The 16,540-nt window shown below is 50.0% G+C and overlaps 1 protein-coding gene across 1 annotated transcript in view; it reads left to right on the forward strand.

Annotated features, from left to right (window-relative positions):
- The window catches only part of CDH23 (cadherin related 23), a 264,190-nt gene that overhangs the window by 171,210 nt on the left and 76,440 nt on the right, over positions 1-16,540 (forward strand). Inside the window, exons 34-37 of the mRNA XM_078597759.1 lie at positions 7,012-7,113; positions 8,525-8,674; positions 10,863-10,991; positions 14,079-14,207. Coding sequence (XP_078453885.1) covers positions 7,012-7,113; positions 8,525-8,674; positions 10,863-10,991; positions 14,079-14,207 — 510 coding nt within the window. The remainder of the gene's footprint in view (positions 1-7,011; positions 7,114-8,524; positions 8,675-10,862; positions 10,992-14,078; positions 14,208-16,540) is intronic.

Here is a 16,540-nt window from a genome sequence, read left to right on the forward strand (position 1 = left end):
TTCTGCCCGATACATGCCGTCCCTTGCAGCCAGTTGATGTGCCATGCTATGCCGCAAATGGGGGTTCGTTGCGCATCACCGGACGGATCAATGCTCAGATCCGCATTGCTGACGTCCAATTAGTTGGGCCCATTTTGGTCTCATCAACCCTCGCCGTTCCGTGCCTCCTCGGAACAGATTTTTTGGGGAAGATGCCCATTAAAATTCTCATTAACAAAGGGTGTATTGAGCTCCCCTCCGGCCGACGCATGGCCTTCCTACCCACACCCACTCGGTTGCACTCCGCATCTACGACGGTGCAGGCGTTGGCGGCGTGCACAACTCACATTCCTCCCGGCTCTCAGATGTTAGTTCCCCTCCGGTTTCGTAAACCCCTTGATTACGACGCGTTCATGGGGGGTGCTGTGATCGGGCCTTCGCGTTCAGCTGAGCGGGTGTCGGACCTCGTGTGTGCACAAACACTCGTGCGAAGCGACCACGACCCCTTTATCCAGGTCCTTAACGCGGGATTGGAAACGGCCGTTATCTGTCAGGGAATGGTGCTTGCTCACGTGACGCCAGCCTCGCCAGAAGATGTGATCGTGGGTCACGTAGGGGGCGAGTCCTCTTCCGTTGCCAAGCCAGGTCCTGACACAGGATGGCTCGACGCGCTTTGCTCCACTTCTGCCGATTTGTCACCATTACAGCATGCTAAATTACGCACGCTGCTGAGCGATTTCGCCGATGTTTTCAGTCAAAGCAAATTCGACATTGGCTGCACTAAATTGCTAAGCCACCACATCGACACGGGTGATGCCGCTCCAATTCGTCAAAACCCATTCCGGTTGAGCCCGGCCGAAAAGGAACATGTACGGGTGGCCGTCAACGATATGTTGGCGGCCGATGTCATTGCGCCATCAAATAGCCCATGGGGGGCGCCGATCGTTCTTGTTAAGAAGCACGACGGGAGCCTCCGCTTTTGTGTTGACTTCAGGAAACTTAATAAGATTTGTGACCGACGCCTACCCGCTTCCCAGGATGAACGAGTCGCTCGATGCCTTAGCAGGTGCGCACTACTTCTCCACCTTGGATCTCCTCTCGGGGTTTTGGCAGCTACCCCTTGATGACGCATCCAAACCAAAGACGGCCTTTCGCACGCCGCAGGGACTGTTCCAATTCAACAGACTTCCCATGGGTCTTCACTCGGCCCCCGCGACGTTCCGGCGCCTGATGAAGCTGGTCCTCGCTGGGCTCCAGTGGGATTCTTGCCTAATCTACCTCGACGATGTAATCGTGTTCAGCAAAACTTTTGATGAACACCTCACGCGATTGAAGGCAGTTTTCCTTAAAATGCGAGCGGCTAACCTCAAATTCAAACCGCAAAAGTGCCACCTCATGAGGGATTCTGTTCGTTATTTGGGCCATATTGTCAGCCGCTCTGGAATTGCCACGGACCCCGAAAAGACAAATTGCGTGAGCTCATGGCCAACTCCTACCTCTGTTGGGGAGGTGCGGAGTTTAATCGGCTTCGCCTCATATTATCGACGATTTGTTGCGGGATTCGCATCCATCGCGAAGCCCCTCCACGCATTAACGGCCAAAGGGGTCAAATTCCGCTGGGGAGAGTTAGAACAGGCATCGTTCAATGCCGTCCGAAAAGCACTGGTCGATGCTCCTACCCTGTCTTATCCAGATTTTACCACTCCGTTCATTCTGGATACAGACGGCAGCAACACCGGAATTGGAGGGGTGCTGTCGCAAATTGTCAATGGAGTGGAGCGCGTCGTCGCCTATGGCAGCAGGGTGCTGTCGCCCGCGGAGCAACGTTACTGCGTGACGCGCCGCGAATTGCTTGCTATCGTTTTTTTTCATAAAGCAGTACAGGCCATACGTGTATGGCAGGCATTTCACAGTACGCTCCGACCACGCGGCGCTACAATACGCCTTGCGAGTGGACCAACCATCTGGACAGCTCTCGCGTTGGCTCGAGATCCTCCAGGACTTTGCGTTCACTGTCATTTACCGCAAGGGGATTCAACACGGGAACGCCGACGGGTTGTCGCAACTGCCGAACAATGGGCGCTGTGCTTGTTTTTTGGGTGCGGGGCGTTGTAGGCAGCCTGACGGGGTACCGCCCCCATCCCTTGCGGCCGTGGCCTGGGATGGTGTCGGGGACCACGGGGCTTCCTCCACGCAAGTTCCGCAGGACGCATTGCTGGGCCTCGGGTTGGACGACTGGGGACGTCTTCAGATGGAAGACGTCTCCCTCCTCAAATTGAGACGCCGCGCTAGGGATGCCGAGGGTCACAGGGGGCAGGGGGGCCCCGTATCATATGTCATCCGGGAAGGCGTCCTCATGCATTGGGATGGGGGGTCCCAATCCCACACATTGGTGGTGCCCACCTCCCTGCGGGGGTGACTTGTGTGGGAAACCCACAGTCGCCTCTTGCACTTGGGTGTTCAGAAAACACTAGCTAAAATCCAATTGGAATTTTTCTGGCCGGGCATGTCAAACGATGTGGCTGACCTTGTGCAAGGTTGCACAGAATGTGCACGGCGGAAACCACCTGCTAGGCCGTCCTGCCCGCCGCTCCAATCCGTTAAGGTTTCCCGGGTCAATGAGATCGTCGCATTGGATATTTTGGGTCCGTTTCCCGCTACTCCTCGGGGTAGTAAGTACCTTTTGGTTGGGGTCGAATATTTTACCCGATGGGCCATGGCCTGGCCACTCCCCAACCAGTCTGCAGCAGCCATTACAGAAGCCTTTTTCCAGGGCTACGTCCTTGATAAGGGTGCTCCCGAATGCCTGCTGACTGACCAAGGGAAAAATTTCTCCTCCACCCTGTTGCGAGATGTGTGCAACCTGCTAGGGACACACAAAATTCGCACCTCGCCATATCACCCCCAGACTGACGGTATGGTCGAGCGATTACATAGGACACTTACCTCCATGCTAAGCCACCAGGTGTCTGAGTCACAGACTGATTGGGATCTCCACATACCTGGTGTCTTGGCCGCCTATAGAATGGCGCCCCATGCTGCCACGGGGTACTCGCCATTCTATCTTATGTATGGTAGGGAGGTTTGCCCCCCGATCGACGTACAATTGCACATTAAACAGCCCGCACCTAAGGCTAAGATTGCCGACCACATCCGTGCTAATGTGCGTCGTCTCGTGGATGCCCGGGAGGCTGCTCAAAATAACTCAGAAGCCCGTCAGCTTGCCAACGAGCGGTTGCAGAATCTCCGCACGTCCAGCCACGTTTGGGTAGAAGGGGACCGCGCCTGGCTCCACTGCCCGCAGGTACCATTGGCTACTTCCTCAAAACTGGATAAGCCTTGGAGAGGCCCGGTTGTTATTATTCGCGTTCTCCGCCCGCAGTGTGTCAGGATCCAGCATGGCAAGCGACGTTGGTTCGTGCACCCGTCACGTCTAAAACCTTACATTCAACTCTACACACCTCCTTCACTTCTCCGGGGCCGAGAGCGCGACATGTCTGACGAGCCGCGCCGCGATGATGCTGCTTCTAACTCTCGGGCAGGTCCCGCTGTCCCGCCCTCAGGTGCCTTGGGAATGAAACCCGCCACGGCCGACCCAGTGGGAACAAGCTTGCCCGCGGGATCAGCGACCCAGGACACAAGCGCAACAGCGGGTCGTCGGTCCCCTCCCGCCTCCGTCGCGACCGATGGACCTGCCACTCGGACTTGCTCAAAACTCAAACGATTTTCATGACCCCCGCCCACGAACTTTCGTCCCAACGCTACGCCACTCACCTTGCCATCATGTATAGTGGGCGATTGGGGCGTGCGTTAATCCTGCATATATGTGTTTATACAGTGTTGTTCTGCATCGGTGACCACAGGAGGGGGAGAGGCACTTTCTTCTCATTTTTTTTTCTTGATTTGTCACACACTTATTCTGATGGTTAACAAATAATTTATTGTACAATTGTATTTTTTTTTGAGAGCCGGGTCGGCTGGAGGCTACGTAGAGGGGGGTAATGTAGTGACATAAGAAGGGAGGGGCTGCTGGGGGCTCTGGGTTCCCGGGCGGGTCCAGACGCTTAAGCCTCTGGGCGCCAGGCACTGGGTTCCCAGGGGGTCCAGACGTTTAAGCCTCTGGGCGCCAGGCGTTGGGTTCCCAGGCGCTTAAGCCTTTTGGCGCCGCCAACGGGGGGGGGGGCTGTGTGTGCTCTGTGGGATGTCTGGTGGCGCACACGGCCCCACCCCTCGTTGGACTAGGCATAAAAGGGGAGCTCCTTAGACGATCGGGGCCAGTTGTAACTCAAGACCCAAGACCCACGACCAGCCATCTGAAGACCCTGGGATGTTGTGAGAGCGAGTGGTGGGACTCTGGAACTCCCGACTCTACGACCTTGGGAGGGCGAGTTCCAGAGCGTAGCCAGAGTAGAGTATCTAGGCTGTGTACCTAGGCTGTGTACCTAGGCTGTAACAGAGTATCAGGACTGTTGGAGTGTTGTGTTGTAATAAAGAAGTTACCTCTACAAGTGTCTCCGGAACCTGTTACAATAGTATTGAGATGCACCATGACTTATCATGGGCAAATAAATATTTCTTATAATAATAATCATTATTATTGTTACCAAGCAAATGAAAACCCTGAGAGAAGAAAAATTAAGAAATGGCACGAATACAAAAGGCACAAACAGCAAGAAAGTTATCACCACAGAGAAATGAGTCCATTCGGTCTACACATCTCAGAGCACAATCCCACTGTGTCACTCAAGCCAGGACACCTTCACAGGAGGGGCGGTGGAGTGGAGTGCCAAAATGTTACGACTAATTTAGACCAATCGGTCATTGTCCAAAATGTGATTTCTTTTTTATCAGCATATGCCCGGATTAATTAAAAAAAGGCCTTTAGTTCGCATTTGAATAAGAATGCGATGGAGTCGATTTGTCGCATCTGGCATGGGAGTGTATTCCAGACTGTGGGGGCTGCGCTTGAGAAAGCTCGTCCACCAGTGGTTTTGAGGGTTTTTTTTGGGGTGGAGAGCAGACGTAGAGAAGATGAACGGAGAAACCAGGGAGGGCAGAGTAAACTGAAATCAGAGGGGAAAAATAGGGAGCAGCTAGCCCAGCATAATTTTTAAAAGAGTGACTGCAGCCTTGAAGGTGATTCCGGACTGAATCGGTGCCCAGTTGAGGGATGGTAAAATGGCTGTAATATGATGATGATGCTTATGGGTACGAATGAGTACTCTTGCAGCTGCGTTTTGAACGTCCTGCACACGTTGGGTGAGAGACGAAGGAAGACCAAATAACAGAGAATTGCGGTAGGCGAGCCTGCAACTTACAAATGCATCAATTCATATTCTTTGGGTCTTTCGGTAAAGCCACGTAGATAGAAAAAAATAATAATAACAATATCACGACGAGGTGCTAAGGCAGGATGTTATGCAGCTCTCCCACCATAAAGGAAAATGTGAAAATAAAAGGAGAGGTTAGAGTCGAGAATGAAACCCAGATTTTGTGCCTGTTGACTTATACAGAGATCAGAATCAACTAGATGGACAGTTGATTGCTGATGTTGTGAGGTAATTGTTTTTTTATCCCAACTAAGAGAACACTTATCGTTATTTAGTTGAAGAAAATTTTCTGCGAGGCAAAATTTGCGTTGAACATTTTCCCGAAATTGTGTTTTCGCAAAGAAATCATTAAAACATGGTTATGGCTAAATCATAGCAACAATAAGCAAATATCACAGAAAATTATACACATTGTGGCTGTGTAAAAAACGAGCATTGCTTGATGAGAATTGCTCAGGATCCTCACACACAGACATCTAGCGGTCACACGTCTTCATCGGTCGCGCGGGTAAAGGACATAATTGTTGTAATTGTTGAGGGTTTGAAGGCATGTAATACTGCCCATAAAGCAATTCAGTGTGTCCCGTGTCTCACTTTCAGAACACCCTTCCATGAAGGGACTGTCGTGTCAAGGGCTCTAGTTTTGACAGCATTGCCATAATGAACGAATGAACTTGAAAAAAGATGTCGTCGTTAGTGGTGGTGGCATGCTGCTAGTTTTATGACGCTCAAGCTGGAGCATCTACAATAAACTGGCTTCTGCTCCGAGATCTCATTACCTTTACGTTGCTTCGGACTGCGTCGTTTAATTGCGTGGGGCTATTTGTGCAGTGCGGGTTCTCGGCCATCACTCGCGAACAAATCGTATTTGTTAAGGCAGCTTGGATGCGCTGTTCCAAAAGCCATCACACCCTGCGCTTTAAAGATCCACTGTTACCGTAGCATGTATGGCAATTACTCTTTGGTTCTTTCGTGTATGGCACATTTATATCCAGAGTGAAAAACTTACAAAAATAAAACACTTTGCGCAGCCTAACAATCTTGGGTGTCCCTCGCCAATTTCCGTGAATTGGAATTGCCTTGTTTACAACACCTCTGTGCCCATTTAAGCACCGTAAATCCGAATTCATGCTGGGCTTCATACAGAAGTGTGGCTGTGTGTATGTGCGTGCATGCGTGCACGCTTGGCGTGGTGGAATCGTGTTGAGTGCACTGCACTGCGAACTCAGCCATCTGGGTTGCATTTCCAACCACAGCTCATAACAGTGGCCAACAATATCAGAACCGATCCTCGCCTAAGTCAACTCAGCCAGTCTCGAGCGCAGTGTCAAAACATGATCACCGGTGAGAAAAAGCTGGTGGGGCGTGGTTCTAGACACACCATCCGCCTCATGTGCCATTCTGCCCTTAAAAGGTGCTCACTATCAGCACTTGCCTCAGCAGCTTATACAGACCGTTTCAGATGCGCTTCTTTAGCCGTCTGGAACTCTGCAATACTCTTCCGATATTAAGAAGCCACTAGGTTGAAAACGAATTTCTTTAGAACAGTTTTTGTGTTTAGTTGTCCTTCCCCCCACTCCTCCAATTAGCACGGTTGGCTACGTGTGGTGCAAAAGAAGTTCAACAAATGTATATAAATACAGGGAGGGCATCTTTGTACGTTTGTTGCAGCGATAACGCGAAATTAATTGCCGCCCTGCAGGGAGAGATCACGACCCAGGTGGCGTTGGACCGCGAGGCCACGGACTCCTACGTGCTCACCGTGCTCTCGCGGGACGGGGGGCCCCGGGAGGCCATCGCCGTGGTGAGTTACTTCGCTCGGTTTCGCTCGCGCACGTACAATGCCGAGCGTTCGTCGTCTACCCAGACCGACCGCAGCGCCGAGGGTTCAGCTCCGATAAAAAAAAAATGTATTGCTTCAGTTACACAACGAGTGGTTTCCGATAAAAAAAATATATATATATATTAGTGGAAGGCGCTTACGGACGGGAGTCGGTTGGGATGAAACGTTGGGGGGGGTGACAGACATAGAATGGGCGAATTCGGGAAGCTGGCACGTGCCGATGAGCGGCGATGCTCCGTTCTCGCCACGTGAATTAATGCCGCCGCAGCCCACGGATGGCCCTCAACGGAGGCGATGTCGCGGGATAAAATAAACGAGGCAATTTCCGCGCCCCACAGCTCTCTCCAGCATCCGGGAGAACGGCGGTGGCAATAGCGATCCTCCGGTGTCCCCCGACCTACGGCCACCCCTCGTATATTACACTCGGCGTTCCATTTGTGCACAACAAGGCCCACGATACGAGCTGAATGGAAATGTGAGGCACAGTAGTGTGGGTGAACAACCGCCACCTTGGGTTCAATTGCTTTTTTTCCCAATTTTAATGTTTTGTTCTCTGAATGTCCCTACATGACATGGAACTTCTGATAAATGTGCAGAAGGTAAAAGTGTGCTTTGTTTGTGTGCGAGTGCATGTGTGTGTAAGTGGATGTGTCCGAGTACGCGCGTTTACATGTGTGTGTGTGCGTTTGCGCTTGCAGTGTGCTGAGCTAATGCATGCTCACCAATAAACCTGGTGCTTATGTTTGCTGTGGTGATTATGGGAATATATCGCAGCTTTGCTCCAATTAAATGTTAATGTCACCTGAGCACAGAGAAACGAAAACATACGTGTGGTCCAGTGACATAGTAATGACATTTTTATACTGGACGTGTTGTGATGGAGACTCGTGAGTGGCAATGGGAGGGGCAAGATGAGTCTTAGAGAGGATCTGAAATTTGACAGGAAAGGTGCAGCCCTGCCATTGCTTGCTCATGCCACTGCTGGTGGAAGGACCTCCACTCGAGGGGTCTCTGGAGAGCCTCTCTATAGGCCTCTAGGTAGGCATCTATATAATCCTCAAGGCACTGGGCAAACACCTCACGTAGGATACCCTGTAAAAAAGAGTACACCGTATCTTGGATCATCGTTATTGTGTTGTTCACAGATGGCAGTGCAACAAAATCCATTGTTGCACTGCACCACGCTTCAATGTCTATGCGTCCCGCCTTGACTAAAACCGCATTGGCCAGCTCAGCGTGGTGAATTATGGTCGAGTGACCCCTCACGGGACACGCTGCGTCGGGAGAGCCTCGCCCAGCAGTGCATTGTGGAGAGGGCCATGCGTGCACCTGCGTGCGCGTGTTGTCACTCGATGGAGCGTGTCGCCATTAGGTGTACGTGAATGTGACGGACGAGAATGACAACAGCCCCGAGTTCGAAGCGGGGAGTGCGACGTTGGTGGAGGTGCGGGAGAGCGCCGCCCCGGGCACGCTGCTCGCCGTGCTGTATGCCACGGACCGCGACGCCGGCAGTAACGGCACCGTGAGTGCACGCACTCACGCACACACGGGCACAAAGATCCCCCCCCCCTTCCCGTATAGCCTGTAACAGACTGTCGGGGCAAGTGCTGTTAGCGAGCACCTATGAAGGCTGGCACGGCACATGAGGAGATAGGTGGCCAGCACCACACCCAGCCGCCTTTGTCTCCCTAGTGGTGATGTTGAAACATCGTACCAGGTGAGATTGAGTCGACCTAGGGGAAGCTCAAGACCAGTACAGAGAATCGTCACTGGTGTTGGCCATGAGTGAGAATTGAACTCAGGTTGCTGGGTTCGTATCGGAGTACGCTAACAGCTACCCTTCCGTGCCATCCCTCCACACACACACATGACCAGACAGACAGGCTTCTCAAGAAGGCTCATTCACCCAGTTCAATGATATCAGCACTAGGATAGAGGACTGCGCACTGAAATTAAATAAACCACTCATGCGTTCACACGGCGGCTCTCGTGCGGCCGTCTAATGATATTCTAACTCGCCCACTCATGCGCGTGCGCTAGAGCTCACCGAGTCAGCCATCTATCGTCGCCCGCGTTCACCGGTCCAATTCAACGCTCGATATCATATCCACCCGTACACCCAGGGTCTCGACGTGGCATATATTTATGGCTTTGGGAAATAGGGTTCTACAATGTGATGTTTAAATCTGAGTTAAGAGTTTTATCGAGGTCACTGTCTCACTGTGTTCGGAGAGACAACGCTGCCTGTGTCGTGGTTTCTTTAATTGGCCACACCAGGAGTGGCCACCCGCAACCCAGTGCTGATGAACATAAGATCAGTCGCAGAGGGCCCAGGATCTAACGACGGTAGACGGGAGCTGCACCATAGCCAACTTAAGAGCGATTGACCGGGCACCATTGCCCCCTCTCCGCATCGCCTGAGCGGCCAGGATGCGGGCTTGCGTGAAAGTGGTGGCTCTCTCGTAAATTTAGCAGCCGCGAAAGATTAATGGGCACGCAAGATGCGTTAATGTCATGCCCATGCGGTACCTTCGTATTCTCCGTCCGGATAAGTGGCCCATGGCAGCATCGCGACGGCGGGGGGGGGGGGGGGGCTTCGTGGTGCAGCACCGGTGAGGAGGGCCTCTGGAGACTTGCAAATGGGAACGATTGGATTTCAGCACTGACAACGTCGATGAGTGCCGCATTCTCACCTCCTGCTTCGATCCATTCCTCTTACCCACTCCATTGCTCACCACTTGTAGGAACTAATGAAGCATTTTCCCAAGGAACAGATTGAAACAATATTTGAATTTCTTTTTTACGTTTTGTATTAATTGTCTCTTTTGTGTGTGAGTTATATTTCAATGAGCTAGCACCTGGCTTGAATCAAATGTATTGGTAATTAATGCACGCACAACAACGTAATTTCTCTGCAGTGTTAAAACCTAATAGGAATGTCATACTAAACATTTTTTTAGATAAAGTATTATGTTCATGCATAAAATTACTACATATTGAAACGCAGTTATACGTGTGATACTCACACAATATATGCTAAATGGGGAAATAAACATGAGGAAAATATAAACATTTCCACACTACATATCTGATTGACATTAACTCTTTATCGTTATACGTGAAGTAAACTTGAAAATCTAAAATGCAGCCTTCGTATTCCTGGCCTTAAAAGTAAGAGATGAGAAGTCAGTATGAGATTATTTCGATTATTTGCTGCTATAAATGTCCAAATGATGGGCCACTTTGTTGAGCTATCATTTGTGGCGAGGTCGCTTCTGAAAAATTCGTTAATGCCTCAGTGGGCTTTGTCTGGTAGGATGGGGATGGTTTAATTTTATTTGTATGTGTGTTTGGGTGATTTGTTTACCTTTCTTGTACTTTGCACTATCATGTTTTGCACTGTTTGTTGTTGTAACCTTCTTACCCCGTGCCCCTACTGGACATCTGTGAAAAAGAGCTTTATAGCTCATCGGATTCCTCCAGTATATATACATTTTCTGCTTCTGATACTGAAACATCACGTATAGTGAACGTGTGTTGACCCAAACTCAATTGCAGTGTTGCAATGTTATAAACAATCCCATCTCAGCTCTACCCATCACTCACACTGTGCGGGCATTCCACTCATAGTGCAGGAGAGAAGCCACTGCCTTTCCCACCGGTCCTAGCGGGCGGGTCGTCATTCTCACTTGAGTCATCTGGACCCACAGGTGAACTACACGATTGCGGATGGGAACACGGGGTGGGCCTTTTCCATCTCCAGAACGTTGACGGGAAGTGGGGAGGTGCGGGTGGCACAGCCCCTTGACAGAGAGACCGTCGAGGGATACTGGCTCCGGGTGAGACAACACACGCACGAGCACACCAATACCAATACCTGCCATTCGCCCCGAAGTGACGGTGACGTCACCTCGGCGCCTGTGCCAGGCCACGTGCACTTTGAGACCACGTGAACTGTCTAAGGCTCGCTGACAGGAAGTCACGGGACAGCCCGTCACGGGATAGCCCAGCAGGTGCCATGGGTTGGCTGAACGAGCACGCACGCACACGCACCCACGCGGGCTTGTGTGGCGCAGTGACTGGAGGGCAACCCTCTCGCCAGTGACGTTTTCGCTCGGGCTTCTGTCCTCAGTCCTGTCAAGCAATAGGCCATTAATTCGTATGCATGTCTATGTATGTTGAACTTATTTCGCACCATACGTAGCCAACCGTGCTCATCGGTGGTGCGGGGGAAGGACAACAAAATCATAATCGTTCATTCACCCAAGAATCTGAATTGTAATATTTATTTTTGCAGCTTGTATAGCGCCTTTCATAAACTCTCAAGGCGATTTACCCACATAAAACAATGGGATTGGGGTTAGGTAAGAAGTGGCTTTGGTGTAGCTGCTGTGTTATTATTGGTCGTGTTGAGGTGCTTGCCTGGACAGCCAGACGAGCATGGTCGCAGTAAAGGTTACTGAATAAAATAATTCGTCAAAAAAATATTTGTTAAAATGAAATAAAAAAACCAATAAATTGAAGGCTTCTAATGACAGATTTGGAAGAAAAAAAAATATGCTTACTGTACTACCCAAAATTAAAGGAAATACAAAAAGTAAAGTTAAACGAGCTGAAGCGGCAGTTCAACGTGCCTGCGTCCCCAGGTGTTGTCCATTGAATGTACTTAGTACAATATTGTGTCTGGATAAGCCCTGGAAGTGGAACATCTCATTTGCAAGGGTGTCCAGGGTGTCCAGTGACACACACAGTGCAAACACGTAGTGACACGCATGTACAGTGTACATTTATACGGTAGCAAACATTTAAATAGTGTAGCACAGAAACAAGACAGCCAGGGCGGGAAGCATCACCCCACAATCAATCACAATGATTGAATCACTAAACAAGGTATGCAAAGCAAGGCTAAAGATAAATATAAGAAAAGCAGTTCCACACGTCAATTTCGCAGAATATATTTTAATCATTGTAAGAAGGAAGCAACGTAACGTAATTACGTTTGTATATCTAGGGAAATTATTGAAAGTGAACTGGCGTGAAAATGTTCAAATAAATAGGCGTCATGGTTGATGATGATAGATGGTTGTTGTCCTTCCCCCACACCTCCGATTAGCACGGTTGGCTATGTATGGTGCGAAAGAAGTTCAGCATACATACGTACAGATGGTGATGAATGAACCCTGTAATTGTGCAGCAAAACGAAAGTGGCGTCACAATAGTAGACGTGGCCAAAGCAGACTTTTGGTGAAAAGTAAAATCGTAATTTGATGTTTCCTTTATCATATTTAGCACGAGTCAGTTGATCTTATTTAGGGGAAGAAAAAAACACCTTTATGAAGTGAAAATGAATGAATGACCTACGTGTTTGAAAAGGAAAATAATGGGTTCTTGTATTATGCCAGTAATGACCTTGAGGTCACGGGTTGCCTGTCGCTATTGAACCGGTATGAGCGTTACTCGTAGTATGACAAAGAGCAACGGAGAGGAGGACTTTGAACGTGGCGAGAAGGGGCAACGTCATGAATTATGATTTGTGAATTAAAGCTCGGATAACAGACACAATTTACAAGGAGAAAAAAACTCAAATGGAACTTGGCAGAGCATCAATCTCGGACTTCGGATGACAAACGGGCCAGATTAGGGATGAAATGGGGGGCTCTAGAGGGAATGAGAGGGGTGGACAGAACATTAGATGTTGGAGGGGGCGGGGGGAGATTGGGAAGATGCGGAGGAGCCCAATGGACAGAAGAGGTGGCAAGAGATTTAGTGGAGTGGTAGACATTGGGGAAGGAGGCCTTGCCCAACAGTGGGATGGTTAACTAAACTAAAACTAGAAACAATTTTTATTTTAACCAGGTAAGGCCCACTGAGCTATACAATTATTTTTCAGAAGCGACCCTGCCACAGATGATAGCTCAACCAAGTGTCTTTTCACGTGGAAATGTATAGCAGATGAATACTCTTAAACGCATGTTAATTCTAAATGTGGGGGGGGGGGGGGAAACTGGAGAACCATGCGACCACGGGGGAACATGCAAACTGCAAATATACAGCAGGCGTCAGGGTCGGGATCGAACACACGACCTTCTTTATACCAGGCGAGGTAGTTAACGTCTCGCTACCATGGTGTGCCCTTAATGGCTTACAAGAAAAATGAAGGAGTTCATGTGATTGAAAGCAATCCTCTGCGCTAGCTCACGACTTGCAGAAGGTGGTAAAATCACTGTTGCTTATGCCTTGGCCCAGAGTGTACGGGACATTTCCATTTATGCTGCCAAAAAGGTGACATTCATAGCGTTAGTGGCCACCCTGCCTCCCCAGGCATTCCAATCACTGTAGTTTTGCCCTAATGGCAATTTTTTTTCTGTTACAGCAGTGACTACTCGTTATCTCAGCATGAAAATTGACCTGCACAGCATGACAGAAAATTTGAAATAATTCAATTTCAATCCCATTGTTGTGACCAAGATTATCAATGTGACTGTGACTTTCCTCTTGCTCATGTTGGTGTTGTGATTTAAGCACCATGATTTTTTTCTAATACAATTTCAGCAACTGCCTTATGCAGTGTGAAGAGCCCTTCCCACGTGTACGGGCAACGAGACAGCATATCCATTAGCAGCTGTGAGCCAATGATGGAAATTCCACGTTCCCATAGTGAGGTCCAGTCTATCCATGGAATGAAAACAGGGGGTCGGTCATTCTCTCAACCTGAGAGGGATGTTAGACTGAATCGAGCCTTGATCACGACTTTAACCCGTGAGCTTCTCACTGCGAGATGAGCACTCATAGCAGAGCTCCACTTATCAGGATTTGTTACCAGAGCTCGTGACACCAGGATGCGTGTCGTCACACCGGGATGCGTGTCCTCACACTGGGACGCGTGTCGTCACACTGCGCTATGCATCGCACACCGTGGGGTGCAGATCATGGCACTGGACGGAGGCTCCCCACCCCGCTCCACCACCTTCAACTTGTCCGCCATCGTGCTGGACGTGAACGACAATGTGCCCACCTTCCTGAGCCCCGGCGGCTACGCCGTGAGCGTGGTGGAGGTGAGTGACGCGGGCACGCACACGGGAACATATTCAGATGCGTTGAGCTCAATATTGAACTGTGTATCGCTCTACCATCGCTGCTACGGCAGCTACTCTTCCCGTGACCTTTACTCATTGATTCCTCGACTCAACCACCACACGACAAGCCAAACAACAACTGCCATTCACCACTAAGTGGCGTTGACGTCACCACGGCCATGCTTGGCCCACTTTGAGGCCACGTGAAGTGTCGAATGTTTCAAACTGGCGCAGATGTTCCTTTCGAGTTCTCCACATCTTGTACGCATAGAGAAAGAAGGGCATAACTGTGACCAAGAAGGCCGAGAGCATTGTATGGAGCGACAGGCCAGGTAGCTTCCACACAGCGATACACAGCTGATGAAATAATAATGGCGTTCATACTTTGCTGATCTCGTCAAGGAGCATAAACCGTCACGCAAACTCCGATCATCCTCTCAGTGGCTTTTGGCTAGCCATAGAACAAATACTGGATCGCACGCTTTCATAAGCACTTCTGCAGCCGTCTGGCATGCTCTTCCTTCCGATATTAGGAAGCCACTGGAGCTATGCGCTATTAAATCTAGATTAAAAACCCTCTGATTAGCATGATTGGCTATGTACAGTGCGAAAGAAGTTCAACATACATAAGCAGACTTCCCAAATATGGAAACTTCACTCTCTCCACAACTGCCCCATCTCCCATGGGTAGTTGAGGGAGGGGAGCATTTGATGACATAAAATACCTAGGCAGGTGCTTTATTTTTGTGTGGCTGATGATAAGGTGCCATCTCTTAGTAGCTTGCTCCAGATTCAGCAGTAGCATCTCCAACTCCTCAGAGTGGGCAGCAATCATGAGATCATCCTCATGTAAAAATATGGTTGACCAATTGGGAGCTGTCCCTTGACCACACCCGGGCATTGCTCAGCCTCCATTGTATCTATACCAGATGGAAATTCCGCCGGTACATCCATGGAAAGCTTCTCGAACTACGTGGTCAAAGAATAGTGTAGGGGCCAAAGGACATACCTGACACACCCCAAAGTTAATAGAAAATGGCTTCAACACCTGACCACACAATGTCACTGGGCCTGCCCACTATCAGTAAAGTCCTTAATGATTGTGAGCAGACAGTCTGGGACTCCAAAAGCATGAAGATTAACCCAGAGCCCTGGCCTATTTATGGTATTGTCGTTGGTTCAAGGAGATGGAGACGACTTGTAAAGGCAACGCGTTTATTTGCATTAACGGTAACAATAGCAGTCTTAACACAAAGGGGCAACGGCCCCTTTGTCTACTACCTGGGGAGGTGCGGCCTCCGGGCTAGCGTGCCCTATCACTGGGACCACGGGCTCTTTCTCCTCCGGCCTAGGGGAGGCTATACTGACCCGACCCAGCAAAGGTACGGGTCATGACCACTGGCCCACTCGGTCCCCGCCCTTACAAGGACGTCGGGCCCGGGGGTTCCCAGGGTCTCACCACTGGCCCACTCAGTCCCGGCGCTTACAAGGGCAGCAGGTCTAGCGGTTACCAGGGTCCTAGGCTAGTTGGTCTTCTGGCTTCGGTCTTTGGACTGGCCCCGGACTCGTCCAGAGGTCCAGCTTTTATACACCTCCCCAGGTGTGTCTGCCCCTGGCCACGCCTCCCTTCCAGAGAGTTCCAGGGGGGGTATCGGGGGATCCTAGAACACTCCGCAGCCCCTCCCTGCTTTGGGGCTGGGGAATGGAGCAACCCTCATGCCGGTCCAAGTTACTGCCCCTGGTGGGCCCTGTCTGCTACTGCAGGTAAGTACACGTAGCCCATTTACAGCGCTACAGTATCATAGGCCTTGACCAGGTCAATAAAGCAGAGATGTAGGTCCTGTGAAAATTATGTACACCTCTGCTGTCCCATATGGACAGAGAAAGTGGTATCCATGCATAACCGCCCTGGTGTGAAACCGCATTGGCACTCCGAAAGCTTCTCCTCAGCATGTCTGGCAAGGTGATGTTGAATTATTGTTTCTAGGACCTTTCACAAAAACACAGTCACTCACCCACCCACTCACCTACTCACCCACTCACTCACCACACTGCAGGTCAGAACACTTCTCTTTCTCTTTTCCTCGCACTGCTCCACTTTGGAATTCTCTCCCGATGTCTATTTTCTCAGGTTTGTATAACCTTACGCAATTCATTTATTAAATAGTCCTGTTTGTTGCTGGAAACTTGGTGTTTTGGGTCTTTGGGCCTGTGCTCAGAGGCTGATATTAAAAACACATAAATTGTTAGCACATTTTACAGTGAAAATTGCAACGAAGCTCCCAGCTATGCCTGAAGCAAACTGCAGCGAC

Source organism: Lampetra planeri, chromosome 9 (genome assembly GCF_965212315.1).
Source record: "Lampetra planeri chromosome 9, kcLamPlan1.2.h2, whole genome shotgun sequence".
NCBI classification, from domain to species: domain Eukaryota; kingdom Metazoa; phylum Chordata; class Hyperoartia; order Petromyzontiformes; family Petromyzontidae; genus Lampetra; species Lampetra planeri.